Below are 18,044 nucleotides of genomic sequence, written 5' to 3' on the forward strand. Positions count from 1 at the left end.
GGCTGCGCAGACCGAGCGGCAGCTCGATAGGGAGTGTGTGGGAGGGTCACCCTCATAAAAAATTTTTTTTTTAAATTTCAGTTTTCTGTAAGCAGTGAAAACACTATTTTGGAATTGTTTGCGGGGTTAAACCTAAAAATCACATTAATACACCTATTGCACGATATTGTGAAACTAGCTGACGAAGACAGCTTGGGCGGCGATTGTTCGACTCGGGGCTGCTCTGTCAGTATCTAACAAACGCATTTAGTTCGTGTACAACTTTTAAAAACCGAATGTCAGTATGGTATTTCTCACATAATTGGTTATCGCAAAAACAGAGTAAACTGAAAGCGAGTAATCTCGACTCAAACCTATAGTCTGTAGCCTACTTACTACACGCGTCACTAGGCTTCCTATATTATTGTTTGTGGACGGTTTACTACTCAGTGATAAGCCTGCGCCGCAAAAAGAGGTCTCGCCTTTTATTATTAGTATAATGACTTCCTCATGTGCGGCAGGTTAGTTTGCTTCTAAAAACACTGTTTTCCGTTCCAAAAAATACAAAAGTAATTTTCTACCAGATGACCATGGTTCTTTTCACCGAGACTAGGTCAATAAATCCGCGGTCACTTCGGGTCACACTGTTGAGAAAATAAACCGATGGGTTTGTTTAGTAGCAAATCGAGCGTGAATCAACTGAGTTTGTACTGAAAAATTTTTGAGTGATATGTATGAACTGTCTTCACACATTCCGTTTATAATTAGCGATACACAGGTACAGTGGCAAGTGTTGTACTTCACAGACTGTTTACCTCCGAACTACCTCCGCACGAAATCCCCGATTTGGGTACTTGTTAAAAGAAAAAGAAATAGTACCTGTGCGCATGCCAGTAAAAAAAAACCTAAGAGTTCGCGCATAAAAATGCCCGAACGTACCAGGCGCCAGGTCATCTAGGAAAGTAATATCCAATCACAAATCTTTTATTTCATTTTAAACACTGTAAATAAAACTACCCACAGATTACTATATCCATTGCTTGAATAATTATATTTTCAATTAAAAATAATTCTGGCTGATTCAAATGGTGGTTTAATTAGCCTTGAACTAGCAGGAGGGAAAAAACAAATAAAATATTCCAATAATGGTAATTTATAATGTGAATGGTAGTCTTACTTTTGACATGCCTTTTCTTATTACTGTCATTCTTCGTAACTCCAAATACCCTTTCAAATTCCTTCATATGTTCCGCTTGATAAATAACTATCCTGATGTCTTTAATTTTAGAATGCTTATTTTTGTCTCCAAATGATTTAAGAGCAGCATATAGAAATTTAGCCGATTCTTTTGGCGATATTTTCAATCCACCTTAAATATAAAACATAGGATGAAACATAAAGCCTGCCACACACTGCAGGATAAAAATAAATATTGCATGCATAATTTATTGGCTGACTCATCACATTAATATCTTTTAAAAATAAGCCTATATTAATGGTCCTTGTTATCACATTTCAACATTTATAAATGGAGCATATAGGCCTAGAATAATGAAATGAAAGATCACCATCATGAGGCCTATATATGTGTCCAAAACTATAATACATGATACCAGTGGTTACCAGGCAAATAAGCTCACATTTTGCAAGAGATGGGTAGAGAACAAGCTAAAAAAAAAGCAACTTTTCGTACAATCGGGGGGGGGGGGGGGGAAGGGTTGCCATAATCCAGAAAGTTATGGTCTGAAATGCACAAATAACGATAGGGACTGAGATCTTTGGGATATAAAGATATATTTTAAGTTTCATCAAAACTGGATAAAAACTTTGACCTCTAGCAGGTCCAGAAACCCTTTGCGTGCATTTAACCTTCTTTATGATAGAGTAGCGATATATTAAAATGATTTTTAAAATCGGATAAAAATTGTGACCTTTAGAGAAACCTCAAGCTAAAATATACCATTTTTTCTTACCATCAGGGGCCATAATCCAGGAAGTTACAGTTTGATACACGCGAATATTGACATGAACCAAGATTTTTGGGTTGTAAACATACAGTTAAGTTTCATCAAAATCGGATAAAAATTGTGCCTTCTAGAGGGTCCACACTCCACAACCTTGGTATAACATACTTTTACACTATTTGTGTACAAGGAGCAGCCATTTTGTCCGACAGTTTTGGTCTGATTTTCACAAAATTCAAAGTCAACCGACATTATGGTGTAATGGTGATATATTCGAACAATCGGATAAAAAGCTGAAAGTTTGACTTATTGTACAATCGGGGGCATTAATTCAGGAAGTTATGATCCGATATGCACAAATATCGAAAGGAACCAAGATCTTTGGGTTAAGAAACATGCATTTCAAGTTTTATTAAAATTGGTTGAAAATTCTAACCTCTAAAGGGTCCACAACCTTGTTATACCACATTTTTACAGTATTTGCTTACAAGGGGTTGACCATTTTGTCCGGCAGTTTTGGACCGTTTTCATGAAATTCGAACTAAACCTACATTAAGGTGTGACGGTGATACATTCAAACGTTTTTTTAAATTGGATAAAAATTGTGACCTCAAGAGGGACCACAATCTAAAAACGTGATTTTTCGTACAGTCAAGGTACATAATTCAAAATTTACGATCAGATATACGTGAATATCAACAGGAACCAAGATCGTTAGGTTATAAACCTGCATTTCAAGTTTCATCAAAAAAATCGGATGAAAATTGTGACCTCTAGAGTGTCCACAGGATAAAAACGTGATTTTTCATACAATCAAAGGCCATCATCCATGAAGTTATGGTCCAATACACGCGAATATCGATAGGAACCGAGATCTTTGGGACATAAACCTATATTTCAAGTTACATCAAAGTCTGATAAAAGTTTTGACCTGTAGAGTGTCCACAAACAAATTGTGGATGGACAGACAGACGTCTGTCCGGACGGACAGGAGCGATGACAATATATATCCAAATAATAATGTGGGCATATAAAAATTTTGCTGTAAGGTTCGTTGCACACATTCCCGAACCAAGACGAATCTGATCCAATACAAGCAAATTTAATTAATTTAACGACAATTCAGAATTTTGCTTGCACAGTGGCATTACGACCCACTTTGTATAATATTATTTAAATGTTTTACCTGTTCCTATTGCTGGAAACGATATGGATGTTACAGGTTGTTTATTCAATTTATACAAGGCACTCTTTATAATTTTTTCCCATTCGTGAGGAGATTTTTGTATTTTTATGTGACAAATCATAGAACACTGTAGTTCACCTCCACCAGTTATTACAACACCATCTGTATACATTTCACCTTCTGAAATTATACAAAAACAGAAATGGCAATCACTATAATAAAACTTATCAGTGATGTATTTGAACGTTTTTTAAAATTAAATTACTCTGGAAGTAATCAACAGAAATTGTTTTACTAATTCAAATAATGCATATAAATTTCATACAGATCGGATGATAACTTTTGTCGTTCGAACATTCACAAGGTTCAACAAAGTAAAACAAGGGCCATAACTCTAGAAGTTATTGACGGAAATTGCTGACATTCAATGGGCTTCTTCATTTCACTAATTTAAATGATGCATATGAATTTCATACAGATTAAGTGATAACTTTTGTCGTTCAAGCATTCACAAGATTCAACAAAGTTAAACAAGGGCCATAACTCTAGATGTAATTAACTGAAATTTGCTGAAACTCAATAGGGTTGTTCATTTTACTAATTAAAATGATACATATAAATTTCATACAGATCGGATAACAACTTTTGTCAACAAAGTGCAACAAGGGCCATAACTGACAGCATAATTAACGGAAATTGCTGAAATTCAATAGGCTTCTTCGTTTCACTAATTTAAATGATGCATATCAATTTCAAACAGATCGGATGATAACTGTTGTCATTAGAGCGTTCACAAGATTCAACAAAGTGAAACAAGGGCCATAACTCTAAATGTAATTAACGAAAATTGCTGAAATTCAATAGGATTCTTTGTTTTACAAATTTCAATGATGCATAGAAATTTCATACAGATTGGAAATAACTTTTGTCATTAGAGCATTCACAAGGTACAACAAAGTGAAACAAGGGCCATTACTCACAGTGTAATTAACAGAAATTGCTGAAATTCAATAGGCTTCTTCGTTTCACTAATTTAAATGATGCATATCAATTTCAAACAGATCGGATGATAACTGTTGTCATTAGAGCGTTCACAAGGTGCAACAAAGTGAAACAAGGGCCATAACTCCAGAAGAAATTGATGGAAGTTATTGAAATTAAATAGGCTTCTTCAACTCACTAATATATCAATTTCAAAACAACCAGGGCCCTGTTTCACAAAAACTTAAACTAAAATCACTAAAAGAGATTTTAACTAAGATCAAACTGAAATTTTAAATTTTATGCATTTCACGAAGATCGATTGTAACTTAAAATGCAATTTTAATTGATTTTAGTTAAAATTGCTTGCACTCGCGCAGTGCACAATTCCGGTGAGGGCACTTAGGGTGTAAGCATACTTGCTTCGGAACTAACCGTTACAATACTAATGAGGAGGGTTTCAAACGTTGTAACAATGTCTGCACGTGGTCAGACAGTCGTAGAGAGACGAAATAAATAAGTTTATTGTGTGTTATTAGTTTTTAAATGTACCAGTTGGTTGGCCTTGAACTTGCATGTCGCTTTCGTGACCTTGGCATTTGATTTACTCGCAGGCTTCGATGGAAATAATGCGTATCGATAAACTAAATCGCTTAAATTTCATAGTTTTATGGTATTTTGGATAACAGAAACTATTGAGAAATTGTCACAAATATGTGATATTTCTAACTCAAATGATTAATAAAGTACTGTCGATTTTTAAAAGTATTTAATAACTTTTTAACTAATACACGAAATAACCAATGTTCCGATGCCTAGATTTGAAATGTCAGTCCCATGGACCCTTTCAATAATAATTTAAAAATGCTAAAGTGCCAATAGATCGCAATAGATCTCACAACATAGCTCTAATCAATGTGTGTTAATGTCGTGATTTTAAGTTAGGTAAGGGTGACGGCTATCCTAAGTTAAAATTGATTTTAGTTAAAATTTTCCCTAAAATAGTTTTGTGAAACGCCACTATTTTAAGTTAATTTTAACTTACAATATTATTTTAGTGGATTTTATCTAAAATGCTTAAAATCGTTTTGTGATACGCATCTATCTTAACTGAGGATGGAATTTTAGTTTAAGAAGATTTTAAGGAGATTTAAGTTTTTGTGAAACAGGGCCCAGATGATTAATGTACCGTAGTCTGTAGAGTGTTCACAAGAAATTGTGGACGATGGACGGACGGATGGACGGACCGACCGACAGACGGACAGATGGGGGCGACGGCCATATACAACCACATTTCCATGTGGACGTATAAAAAGGAACCAAGATCTTTGGGTTATAAACATACATTTTAAATTTTATCAAAATCAGATAAAAATTGAGGTTTTTTCGTGTAATCATGAAGTTACAGTCTGATGCATGGCAATATCGAAAGGAAACAGGATCTTTGGGAGGTAAACCTATATTTCAAGTTTCGTCAAAATTGGATCAAATTTGTGACCTTTAGAGGGTATTCAAACAAAATGTAAACGAACATACAGACGGACCCACAGGGCCAAAGACATAATACGTTAGATGCTATAAAAGATGGTTTTGTGATACTCATGACGTTTTTAACCACTCCCACTACTGGTGTCACCGCATCAAGTTTATTATGACTTGGATCCCATCTAAGTTTATGTTATTCAAATGGTTTTGGATTCCTCTCTCTTTATTGTTATTTGGATTCACATGAAAATGTGGGTGTACATAAATGCATAGAATTTTCAGCGAGCAGTTATTTTGATATACAGTTATCCATATTTTTGTGAATGATCTACTGTTGTTACTGAAAGGTAAATACTATTAACATATCCTTTTTACTTACTTTTCTGTGAACATTCATCTTGTATTTCAGGCCCACCTTTATCTGCTATAATTTTAGAAATACCTGTAATTTAGAGAAAATAACATTAATTCATATAGAACTAAGCCACTTTCTTACCGGTAGTTAAGTTAATGACACTCATGTCCACTTGAACAACTACAATCTTAACCTCAGATCCATTTTGATGCCACCTGCATGACTACTGTGTAGTTTATTACCACCGCAGAAACGTTTCAAATAACTGTACTCTTACTAAAGGAATTGACTTTTCAGTAGTTTCTCTGGTATATTGGGTCATATACCGTTACGCAAAACACTTGACTGATGCGCATGTGACCCTATATACCACAGAAAACTAAAATCTTAATTATCATTATCGGTAAATATATTACTACATGATAATTTGATGGAAGAACATAAACCCCTGAGCAAATAACATTTAATGATCAGTGATAAATATATCTAATTCTAAAATATTTATCTCTTTTTCAAATTTCCAATATGATAAAAATCAGTAATTATTGTTGATTGACTTATTAATTATCTTACTGAATGGACTGAATATTTGTAAACAGACTTACCATATTTCATTTCCATGTTACTGTTACAAATATTAACAATACAATCACTACTTTCTTTAGTTATATCACCATTACAAATTTTTACTGACATTCCTGCCACATACGCTATAAAAAATGAATTATATTTGAAAATGATATTATGTCCATCTTTCTGTAATGAAACTATAGATGTGATGTGATGTGTTGGGATGTGAATACTCTTACCTACAGAGTGGTCACAAGAAATTGTTGACAAAGGTAATGATAATATCCGTATAAAAATTAATATTTTTGTCAACCAATGGAAAAAGAGCAGTGCTGGATTTAAATAAAGAGAGGCAGGCACTAGGTCTTGGCTATTCCACTTTTGACGACAATCCAAATCCCCCTCCCTTACAACAAACGGAACATGGAAGAGTGTTTTAAACAGAATTGAGAAAATCCAAGGATGATAACAGGATTTTAAGACTACAGTGCATGGAAGAAAGTCATATGACTATAAAAATTTGTATACACCTTGACTGGAGGTCTCTAGATTTTGGGGTGCCTTCCACGACTATAGGTAAATCTGGCACTGTATGGGAGCCATTTGAATACAGTGACGAGATCAGCAACAGCTTGGTTTAACATAATTAGCACATGTTGCATGAGGAAATATGTGAGATAGTTTTTTGTACAGAATTTAAAAAAAAACAGCTTTCACTTGCCAGCAACTGAATTGACGACAATCAAAATAATTTCTTGGTTGATAATTTAGATATATTACTAAAAAGGCAGTAGTGTAATTACAGTATCAATTCTCACATAAATATATCATAACATGTGTAATATCCTGGTATACTGAACTAACCATCTGAAGATGCTTGATGTCTAGATGAACCATCTGAAGATGCTCTATGTCTAGATGAACCATCTGAAGATGCTCCATGCCTAGATGAACCTGAGTAACCTTTACTTGATGTTACTCCAAATTTCTCTCCAATGTCCTCATAGGCTTTCAATACTGTTGTGTCTTTAGGGTGTACAGCAAATAAAACTTGCTGAACTGAAGATTTGGGATTTTTCTTGAAAAAGTCTTGTGTTTCCTCAAAAACAATAGTTGCTGAAGTGTCAGCTGGAAAACCAAGATGACCACTACCCAATGCTGGGAAACAGATGATCTTTAACTTATCACTATCAGCAGTCTCCAAACAATTCTTTACAAATACCTTCATTATCTGTAACACAAATAATCTGTTTATTTCCACTTTCATATGAATTTGACCCATTTAAGACAGTGCACCTCAATCCCCAAAATACAAATAATTAACTTTACAAAAACAATCAAAATCATATATCTGTTACAATATGTTCCTAAACTAACCTTTTCTGCTCCTCTTTTGTCCTTTCTATAAGATAAAAGACATCCATGGTAGATTTTACGACAAGATAATTTCCCTGCAGATGTTGAAGCTACGTCTCCTGGAGTAATACCACCACTGTATTTCTCGTCACATTCAATTTGAACAGAATTTCCAGCATCATGTAATACAGAACGTGATACAGCACCTGATTTTAAATCTAGTTCTGGTGATGTACAGTTAACTAAAACATCAGCCTAATAAATGAAAATAAATTTCTGGTATAATTGTAATCAATATTTAAATATACATAATAACCGATGATTTTCTAATTAAAGGGGAATTAGGTAAGATTAGATAAAAAGCCGACAGTTCTTGCTGTAATAGTTAAAACAAGCCAACAGTGAGGCTGATGTCCCCCGCCGAAATCCCAAAATAAATAGATGACACATATTAATTAATCGCACATTTATTTTTTTCAAAAGCATCGAGCAATCGAACTATACACTAAGTTTCATCACTCTCTATCCGATAGAATCAAGATTATCTTGTCCAAAAGCATCAACTAATAAAAATAATTAGCTCTGCTTAGCTTTAGCTCGAAATGTTAATCATTGAACTTAGTCAAGACATTCACCTAATGAACATCTACATCAAGTTTAAACATTCTACCTCAATTAAAAGCAGAGTTGTTATGTTCCAAAGTCTAAGCAGAAAATTCGCACCATCGAACTTAGTCAAGGTAATGATATAATGAATCTATATTCGAACTTTCATCGCTCTCACTTCATTATAACCAAAGTTATCGTGCCCCAAAGCATCAACCAATCAGATTGCTTATCTCTGCTTACCATAAGCATACAATGTACATCATCGAACTCCATCAAGGCATTCACCTAATGAACGCCTACACCAAGTTTGAACATTCTACCTTTATTAGAAGGAGAGTTATTGTGTTCCAAAGTCCCATCAACCAATCAAATTGCTTATCTCTCTGCTTATTCTCCGTAGAAAATGTTCATTATCAAACTTAGTCAAGGCATTGATGTAATAAAGCTATACACCAAGTGTCCTCACTCTCACTTAATTAGAACTAATGTTATCGTATCCCAAAGCATCAACCAATCAAATTGCTTATCTCTGCTTACCCTCAGCAGAAAATACCCAGGTTTGAAAATTCTAGCTCAACTAGAAAGAGAGTTATTGTGTCCCAAAAAGTGTGACGGACAGACGGACGGACGGACAGACAGACAGATGGACGAACCCATTTAATAGTCCCCAGCCTTTCGAAGAAAAATAGATAATGTAAAGGGAATATGTTGAAAATTTCAGTCAATTTACTTCACCCTGAGCCTAGTTATCAGCAAGTCAATTACAGTCCAGCCTTGATTGTCATTGATACTGTTGTTGCGATAATAAACAAAGTCTCAATTATCCATTTTTATGGTAACCGCAAAACTTATTAAATCTACTTAATCTACTTAATATCTGAGTCGATTATGGTCTTGGTAAGTTTATTAATGTCTAATTAATAATTTATATAACATTTAAGGCCTAAAGAAAGATCAGCTATAGGCAGATTTAGCTCTTACATAATGTATGTTTAAAGGGGCTGATCGGTTGAATGAAATGAAATTAAATAGGGTTTAACATCCTACTGTTCTACTCTGACTGGGCTAATGAAGATGGGCTGTTTAGTCAAATTATGGTGTTCTATTTCGGCCATTTATAGAGAAAAAAAAAGCGACGCCTTTTCTAAACGAATATTGTTTACAATTTTGGTCATGAAATGTGATGTACAAGGAGAATTCATTTCCAGTTTATTTGCCGTTTGGTATTTTATCTTCAATACAGTAATTTATATTGGACACAAGGAACTGTGAAGTGTCTGGGTTTCAGAAAAACTAACATACCTTTTGTTTGGTTAGTTCTCCACATACAATCTTTACTCTTGTTGAGTCCAAAGCTTAAAAATCAAACACATTAAAATAAGTTACAAAGTAAGAACATTAGATAGGGAAATTAGAACTTGCATGGTATAGGAATTGTAGTTTTATATCCTTCAATTACAATATTTAAGAATAAGAAAACTCAAAAATATAACAAAGACTTGTAATTTTATTTCACCATGCCTAATTAGATAATGATTAATTGGTATCCTCCCTTGGTGTCCCTTATTTCATATTTCTAAAATTCTCAGATTGTCTCCAATTTCAGTCTTTGATGTTTTGCCAGTATAAAGCCTTGTTACTGTATGGTCAATTAACAGTATAATGTACCTTACATGGTACCCATGATACCGAAAGAGATTCAATCGTTAGAGAGCTAGACTAGATTATCAGGAATGGTAAATCAAGAATGACTCGAGTAACTTATGTATTGAGAATGAATAGTCCAGCCTCTGATAGTTCCTCCTGGTATGTCTTTGATGGACATATCAGTAAATGGGAGCTATCCTTACATATACCTATAATAATATTAATATGTATATTAGGGGATATTCAGAAACAATACAAAACTGCGGAAATGCACTGCTGTTTTTATTAGAGGTAACCAGTGTATGTTAATAACAGGCCAATTGCCTACACATGAACATAAACAGTTCATATGGGCAGTTCATATGGGCAGTCTACCTGACAGCCCCATTTCACTCGCAAAGAGATACACTGTCAAAAGTGAAAATGGACGTTTTTGATTTTTGTCTTAATAATGTAATTGCTCCACCAATCCTCAGACATTCAGCAATTCATCATGGCATGCTCGTAATCAACCATCCAATCACGATTTGGGGCAATCTGACCCACTCCTCTTGCAGTGCCACGGCCAATTCTTGCAGTGTTGTCCATTGACGTTGACGTCGGCGAACACGTCTCCCGATCATGTCCCAGACATGCTCTATAGGGGAAAGGTCAGGACTCATGGCTGGCCAAGGCATATGGACAGAGAACGTTGAGCAAAAGACAGAACTATCGGTGCCAGGATGTGGTCACGGTAGTACACACCAGTGACCCTTCCTTGAACAACATGCAAGTCCGTTCTGCCAGTCATGGTGATTCCTAAACATGCCATAACAGACCCATGCCCGAATCTGTCATGCTGTCTGACTTTAGCATGGTGCTCATTTACACCCCTCCAAATGCGAGCACGCCTATCAGTGAAATCCAGATTAAATCTGGACTCATCTGAGAACATTACACACGCCCATCGACGATTACCCCAATTTCTACGCTGCCTACACCATTGACGCCTGTTTACCATGTGCTGGCGAGTTAATGGAGGCACAACATGCGGATGTCGTACATGCAAATGGGCTGCATGTAGCCGATTTCTAATCGTTTGGGGTGTAACTCGAATTCCTGTAACTTGGTACAAGTTTACAGAAAGCTGATTGGCCGTTTGTCCTCGATTTCACAGGACCTATGTATGAATGTATCGATCCTGGGCTTGTGTAGTGGCTCTAGGACGATCTGAACGAGGTTCATCATCAACATTGTGTGTTTGTTGTTACCAGTTCCACAGTCTGCTGATCACAGACTGTGACAGATTAAGCATGTTGGCTACTGCTCGCTGTGTAGAACCCATTTGAAGCATGCCAATAGCACGTAGACGTTCATATGTTGAAGACGTCTCATTGCACATTAAACGTAACACGCTATACAATAAATCTTATGCAAGAACCGATAGGAAAGCGAACATGGATAGGATAAACCAGCACGCGTCAGTTTTCATCAACCCTTCCTTCAAGTGTCAAATTTGACATTGAACCCCTGACACGGATATGGCGCACGTGCAGCTCTGTGGTTATGTTGGGGCAATAAGTTCTTCATCTGTGAACATACTCTCAAAGCATGGTAAGTGTCCATGACTATTTATCATATCACAACCTGCATAGGTATTTGCATTTCAATATCCCTTACTTTTTTTGAAGAGAACATATCAGGTTTAGGTACCAGAGACTGATGTCAGTAATTGAAGTTAGATATATAATAATGTTCACTCATTTGTCCATAAAACAAAGATAACAGCTTGTAATCTTATTGTAAAAACAACAAAATGGTCAGAGCTTCAATAAGGCTCTGAATGGACCTAACAGTGACTTCTTTGGAATAAACTGATTAAACTGAAACATTTAACACCAATTTAATTGGTTTAACGACAAATAGATTTCAAGTGGGGCAGCCAAACCAATATCACTCAGCTTTATGGTTCAATTTTATTTCAATAATTCGCTTGTGCATAGGGGTCTTTAGCAGTGGGAGGAAACCGGAGGACCCGGAGAAAACCCATGAGGTTGGACAGGCGACCCTATTCCTTGTTACATACAACCCGGTGAATCGAAACCACACCAGTTGACTACAAACAGCCAGAAAGATGGGGGGATCAGGCAACCACATTTCACAGTGGGTGTATTATAGAAATGAGTGACCATAACTGTGTATCATTAATGTCTATCGCTCAAACTCAAGTTGTTTTTATTTACTACAATGAACATTATTGTCGTGAACAAAATAGCGTCAATTGAAGATACTTTGCCCTGACCAATATTCACTGAAGCGTAAAGTCATAGACAATCTGGGCTCGAGAAATTAAAACTAGGCCTACATATTTTCTACTGGGTATAGAATAAACATCAGTAAATAACTTACATCTTCGAGTCTTTCCAAAACATGACCATCCTGTTTCATTGTCTGAACCTGATCCATCATCTTCATGTACACCATCATCATCATCATCATCATCTTCATCATCCTCCTCAGTAGAAGATTCATCTTCTTCACTGTCATGGTGGGATTCTAATGGGACTCCACCTACAGCTCCATTCTCCTGATCAGTCCTTTGGGAACCTTTTCCTCCCAGTTCTTTCTGTATAACATTGATGTACATTTCAAGTATCCCCATCTTGGTATCACATAAATATACCTCTTTTAGTTCACTGGCATTCTTTATCAGAAAACTGTACACAGTTTTACCAATGACATTGGCTGCCTCTTGTTTTGGATAGTGAAATATTCCAGTACTAATTGGTGGAATGGCTACAGACTTGAGATTTTCATTTGAAGCAGCGATGAGTGAATTCTTCACAGTTTTCATAAGAATATTTTCTTCATCATTTTTTCCTCCTTTCCAAAGTGGCCCCACCGCATGTATGACCTTCTTACATTTCAAATTTCCAGCACTACTCACCATAACGTCCCCATCTTTTATCTGGCTATATTTATCAATATATTTATCACATTCTCTCTGTATATCTTTACCACCTACAATATATGCAATATTAATGTAGCAATTAGTGATGTTTACTACTTGAACAACAGTCACATGGTTAAACATTCTGCACAGAGAGATCTATATACTTCATACTTCGAGAAAAAAAATCTCTACCCTGAGCTATTTTTGAAAAAGGAATCTGCAACAGGTGCTCAGGTTGGGAATCTTGAGCAGTAGAGTATTATTCATTGGTAGATAAAGGGTGGTGGGGTGTGAGGACTGGAGGTGAACTTTAAGTAGTCTAAAAAATTGCTTATCATGTGTCTGTCATGAAATGTCCATACAGAATTAGTCTCATATACATTATGACGGTTAATGGCAACCTTGTGCTTAATACACTAGTCCTCCAATTTCCTAATGTGACTAAAAGAACGAGTCCTGTGGCATGCACGTATATACGTAAGAAGAGTATTAAATATTGCCACATATATGTCTAAAATGAGTCAAGAGGAAGTGAAACCTTATTTCAGTCTCATTTTCTTTTCATTCCCTATTTTAACAACAATTTTTCCCCAATAGAAAATAGACGATAATAGATGGAAAACATTACTTACCCATATCAACAATAGCTCTAGCTAATCCTGCCCCATGTTTCAATTGTCCATTAGCAGCATTTACAATAGCATCAACTGTAAGTAATCTGATATCTCCTTTAACTACATAAATTCTGGTAGAATTTGGTAAACTCCATTGTGAAAGCATTTTTCGCTGTTTGGATGCATTTGGGCCTTCCACTATTAGACATTTATTTTGTTTCATAAGCCATGTTAAGATTTCTTCACCTTTACACAGACCGGGACCATGATTAAATAATATACCCAATCCTGGTACTTTTATTGTGAATGTTTCCATTTGAATTCTACTACATTCCATTCCAAGCTGAGCTTTAGCCTTTTCTATTCCTTGAGCAGTTCCTTTTAATTCACATGACATTTCTGAGAACTTTATGGATACATGGAACTCTGACAGCATTTGTTCAACTGTTTGTGATTGATATTGCTGTAGAAATTTCATCCTGTTTTCATCAGCAGCATGATATCGTTCCGTTAATACAGTGTGGCAATCTAAGTGTTTTTCTATTTGTTGTATAGCAGAATCTACCTTGTTGGAAAACCCTGTTACTGTCAAACGCAGAGTTTCTGGATTTGTCTGCATCTCAATATCATCCTTGTTGTTATCTTTTAAGGATTTTACTAATTCTCTCCAATCTTCTGATTTAAACATTTTTTTATTTGGTAACTCAACTGATTTTGAACTAATTTCTTTCTGTATTAGATCTCTAGCTCTTCTTTTGTCTTGATCACTGTCTTGCGTTACCAGTACGACTTTTGTACCTTCAACACCTACAGAACAGTTTATATTTGCTACTTTCAGTTTCGTTTCAATTTTATCTTGTGTACGGGTATTATTCAGAAATTCCAGAATGATGGTTTCATCTCTGAACAATTCACTGCTATGAAGACGATGAAACTGTTCTAATATGAACAGTTTCATGCCTTTAGTTTCAGATTCAGGGCCTTTAAGACATATGTAATCTTCTTCAAAATTTATCGTTATTTTTGACCACTTTTCCATTTCTCTGCTGCCAAGAAGGAATTTGCGGAAAAAATTAATTTCAGTTGGTTTCTTTTCCACTTTCTCCACTTTGAGTTGTTTCTGTTTCATATCTTCCTCCTCCTGTAAAATGATATCCTTGCATTTCTTATAACAATTGGCAACTTTCTTTTCTCTGCCAACAATATATAGAGTTTTCCCTTCATATATAAATGAGGCTCTGGCAGATATTTTTGGGTCATTTTTCATTGCATTTATGTGTAAGTGAATGTTGATACCATCTGGAACTGGAATTGTTTGTGTACAAAGAGGTTTCATTATATTTTCTAGAATTTGTTGAACTTCTTGTTTTTTGGCCTTGATGTCCTTCACATACTCTAGAGTCATCAAAGAAAAGACCAACTGATTTGCTTGTGCTTTCACAGATGTATATTGACATCCAATGTTTTCGAGTTCTTCCATCATTTTTTTACTTGAAATGTTCTTTGCCTGTATATATTTTGCCAGATATTTATCATTTTTATCTACCGCAACTTCAAATGCTTCTTCCTTATCGCAGAATTTGTCTGGATCGTCATTGTACATACTGAATTTAGCTTTTACATCATGTATATTTGTAGCATTAAGTACAACTTTTTCAGCAACTAAAATTAGAAATTTAAACAGCTTATCCTTATTTGAATCGTGTAAAATAAAATTCAATAAATTTATTTTAAAGCAACATCAAGCAAAACAAAACGGTATCAATTGAAAACATTATCCAGCCTTTTACTAAACTAATACATTTAGTAATCCCGTCCCCCCTGGTTCTCTCCCCTTGAATCCAACCATGCGTATGTTTGAGTTTTACATGTCAGCATTGATTTGCTACCATCAAAGTCAGGAGATTGTCTTACTTACTGCATGCTTGATTATAATAGAAATTTGTAATTCAAAAAGCAGCTTTTGTATTTGACTTTTGGTCATGTTCATCTTTTTGATAATAACTCAGGCCAAAGAAAACTAATAACTGTGTGTATGGTTGTTACTTAGCAAAGATAAATAGAGATAGTCAGAATATATTCTTCTTTCGTGGGGTTTGTGAGGTAAGACTGGATAAAACTAATTAACCTACAATCTACAGTACAACCACATCAAACATGCACCAGTAGATCACTAAACAAGAGATCCAGCAGGGTTTCTCCTTCAGAGGTGCAGGAGGGAACAACGTCTAGTCATTCAGATGAGACAAAAAGAGAGGTCCTGTGTACATGTAGAGAATCACATAAAAAATCATTGACAGTTGAAAATCATGTATTGACTGGCCTAGTTGGTGCAGAAAAGTAGGACGTTAAACACCATTTCATTAATATATGCCCCATGTTCTGAAGAGGATTGACCTATGATCTGCCTGCCAAACATCAGCAGAGGATTGTGTATCAAAATTATTTTTTGTAACCATGTCATAAAAATAAAATAAAACCAAGTACGAACAATCCAAACCATTAGACAAAATTCGAAGTCCTAAAAAAACGGTATAGGCAAATTAGTGTAATAAGGCAAAATAGTGTAATCAGCATATGGACTGTTCACCGTGTACAAAATACATGACAAACAGGTGTCCGGAAGAGTAAGCTTACCCTGCCTGGCGCCACACCCGCCATAGCTGCATCCAAACTATTAGGCGAAATCTCGGTAAAATAGCGTGATTGGCCAATGAACTATCGGTATGCAAAATGCACATGATGAACAGTGTTAACGATGTAGTAGACAGACATTATCAGGGAGATTGTATACGCGTCAATTAAATATATCTAGAATAATAGCAGAGAGAGACATGTTATATTTACCAATCAAGTCAAAATGACGCCCATAAAACTTTTTAAAGGTTTTAATAAGTTTAGTTCGCAAGTATCCTTGTAGTTGAAGCTTAGATGACAAATATACAAAGAAACATAACTTTACAGGCAAAATATAACATACACATAGTGAATCAACAGAGGATCTGTGGAGGTTCCATCGATCAAAGTTATAACATCTTAATAAAAAAATCATGTTACATGTCCTAACTGACATGACACTGGTTTTAATTTACCTCATTGTGACATGTGCATGCTTATTAGTGTCTTAAATGAGCTAAACTTCTATGATTTCGGTCAAAACAAAGTATTGAATAAGGTTTATCTGATGTTTTATTTGACAAGCTCTATACCACTTTACTAAATTTAGTTAAAATTTTTGCTTACTGAGTCAACAGTGGAACAAAAATTATGGCTATATCGATAGATGTAAAATGTTTAACAAAGATGGATTGCCATCCTACTAACACCCAAGGACATCGACAATGATGTTTTTTGAGGTAAAAAAAAAAAGAGGTCTAGTCATCTTAACATCAACTCATTTGATCCAGCGGTTACTCAGATCTACCAGCCTGTCCGGCCTCTGCTACATTTTTAAGGGAGGGTTGCCGTTCCCACTTTCATTTTCTATAGTATTCAAAGATTTTATACAAAATCTCCACTTACCTTTTTGCTTTTCAAAGACAACTAGAAAACTGTTTGTTTTTCTATTATGTTTCACCTCCAGTATTGGACCACCTTTCTTTTTATTTTCAAGATTTAATCTAACAGCATCCGTAGTTAGAGTATCATCATCATTAACTATTTCTACCAGCACAACTTTACATTTATCTTCATTACAATCTACAAAATATTTATTAGGAGGTAGTCAACATTCCTACAAAATCTTGCTCAAGTGGTAATAAGAAAATACATTATTTTGTCCTTTAAGTCTAAAACATTAATCAACACAAAGTATATCTAATAGGCCTTATGTGTATGCACTATGCAGTCTACCTGACACAGTGCATCTTCTAATATGGTGGACAGACTTAAAATCAGAGTAATTATCATAAAGCATTTCAATTTATATTCTGGTACTTCAAAACAACTACCCTATGTTAGGGTGCCCTACCATAAATAAATATCTCCAAATATCTCGACAATTACACCACAACATTTATATATATACCAAGCCTTAAATCAGTTTCACACATTTATAGTCACTAAATAAATGGTTATGTTATACTTAATTAACCATCAATAAATAATATACTGAAAAATGGTTACAAGTGTCAGCCATAACATCTGGGCACTTTTGAGTAAAAAATAGGTTACATGCCCTTGTTTTGAAATTAGTCTCGCTTAACAAGTCAACCGACCATTCTCCATCTGATTGACAGGCTAAGATAATCAAGACTACTTTTTTATGACATATAACAGAAAGCTGGAACAAGAAATTGAATTTAGAAACACGCACGTCAGGCAACTCAACAATTGTTTTAAGAACCTTGTAAAAGTAAAATGAAAC

At 35.1% G+C, this 18,044-nt stretch overlaps 1 protein-coding gene across 3 annotated transcripts in view; it reads right to left on the reverse strand.

Annotated features, from left to right (window-relative positions):
* LOC126811482 (protein mono-ADP-ribosyltransferase PARP14) overlaps positions 1-18,044 on the reverse strand; it is a 39,337-nt gene that overhangs the window by 9,892 nt on the left and 11,401 nt on the right. For all 3 annotated transcript variants that reach the window (XM_050537134.2, XM_050537132.2, XM_050537133.2), the window contains exons 3-12: positions 17,201-17,377; positions 13,697-15,340; positions 12,521-13,132; positions 9,788-9,840; positions 7,898-8,131; positions 7,385-7,751; positions 6,556-6,660; positions 5,975-6,037; positions 3,130-3,309; positions 1,157-1,348 (exon numbers count right to left, since the gene is read on the reverse strand). In XM_050537134.2, the coding sequence (XP_050393091.2) occupies positions 1,157-1,348; positions 3,130-3,309; positions 5,975-6,037; positions 6,556-6,660; positions 7,385-7,751; positions 7,898-8,131; positions 9,788-9,840; positions 12,521-13,132; positions 13,697-15,340; positions 17,201-17,377 (3,627 nt within the window). The remainder of the gene's footprint in view (positions 1-1,156; positions 1,349-3,129; positions 3,310-5,974; positions 6,038-6,555; positions 6,661-7,384; positions 7,752-7,897; positions 8,132-9,787; positions 9,841-12,520; positions 13,133-13,696; positions 15,341-17,200; positions 17,378-18,044) is intronic.

Source organism: Patella vulgata, chromosome 2, assembly GCF_932274485.2.
Source record: "Patella vulgata chromosome 2, xgPatVulg1.2, whole genome shotgun sequence".
In the NCBI taxonomy this organism is placed as follows: domain Eukaryota; kingdom Metazoa; phylum Mollusca; class Gastropoda; family Patellidae; genus Patella; species Patella vulgata.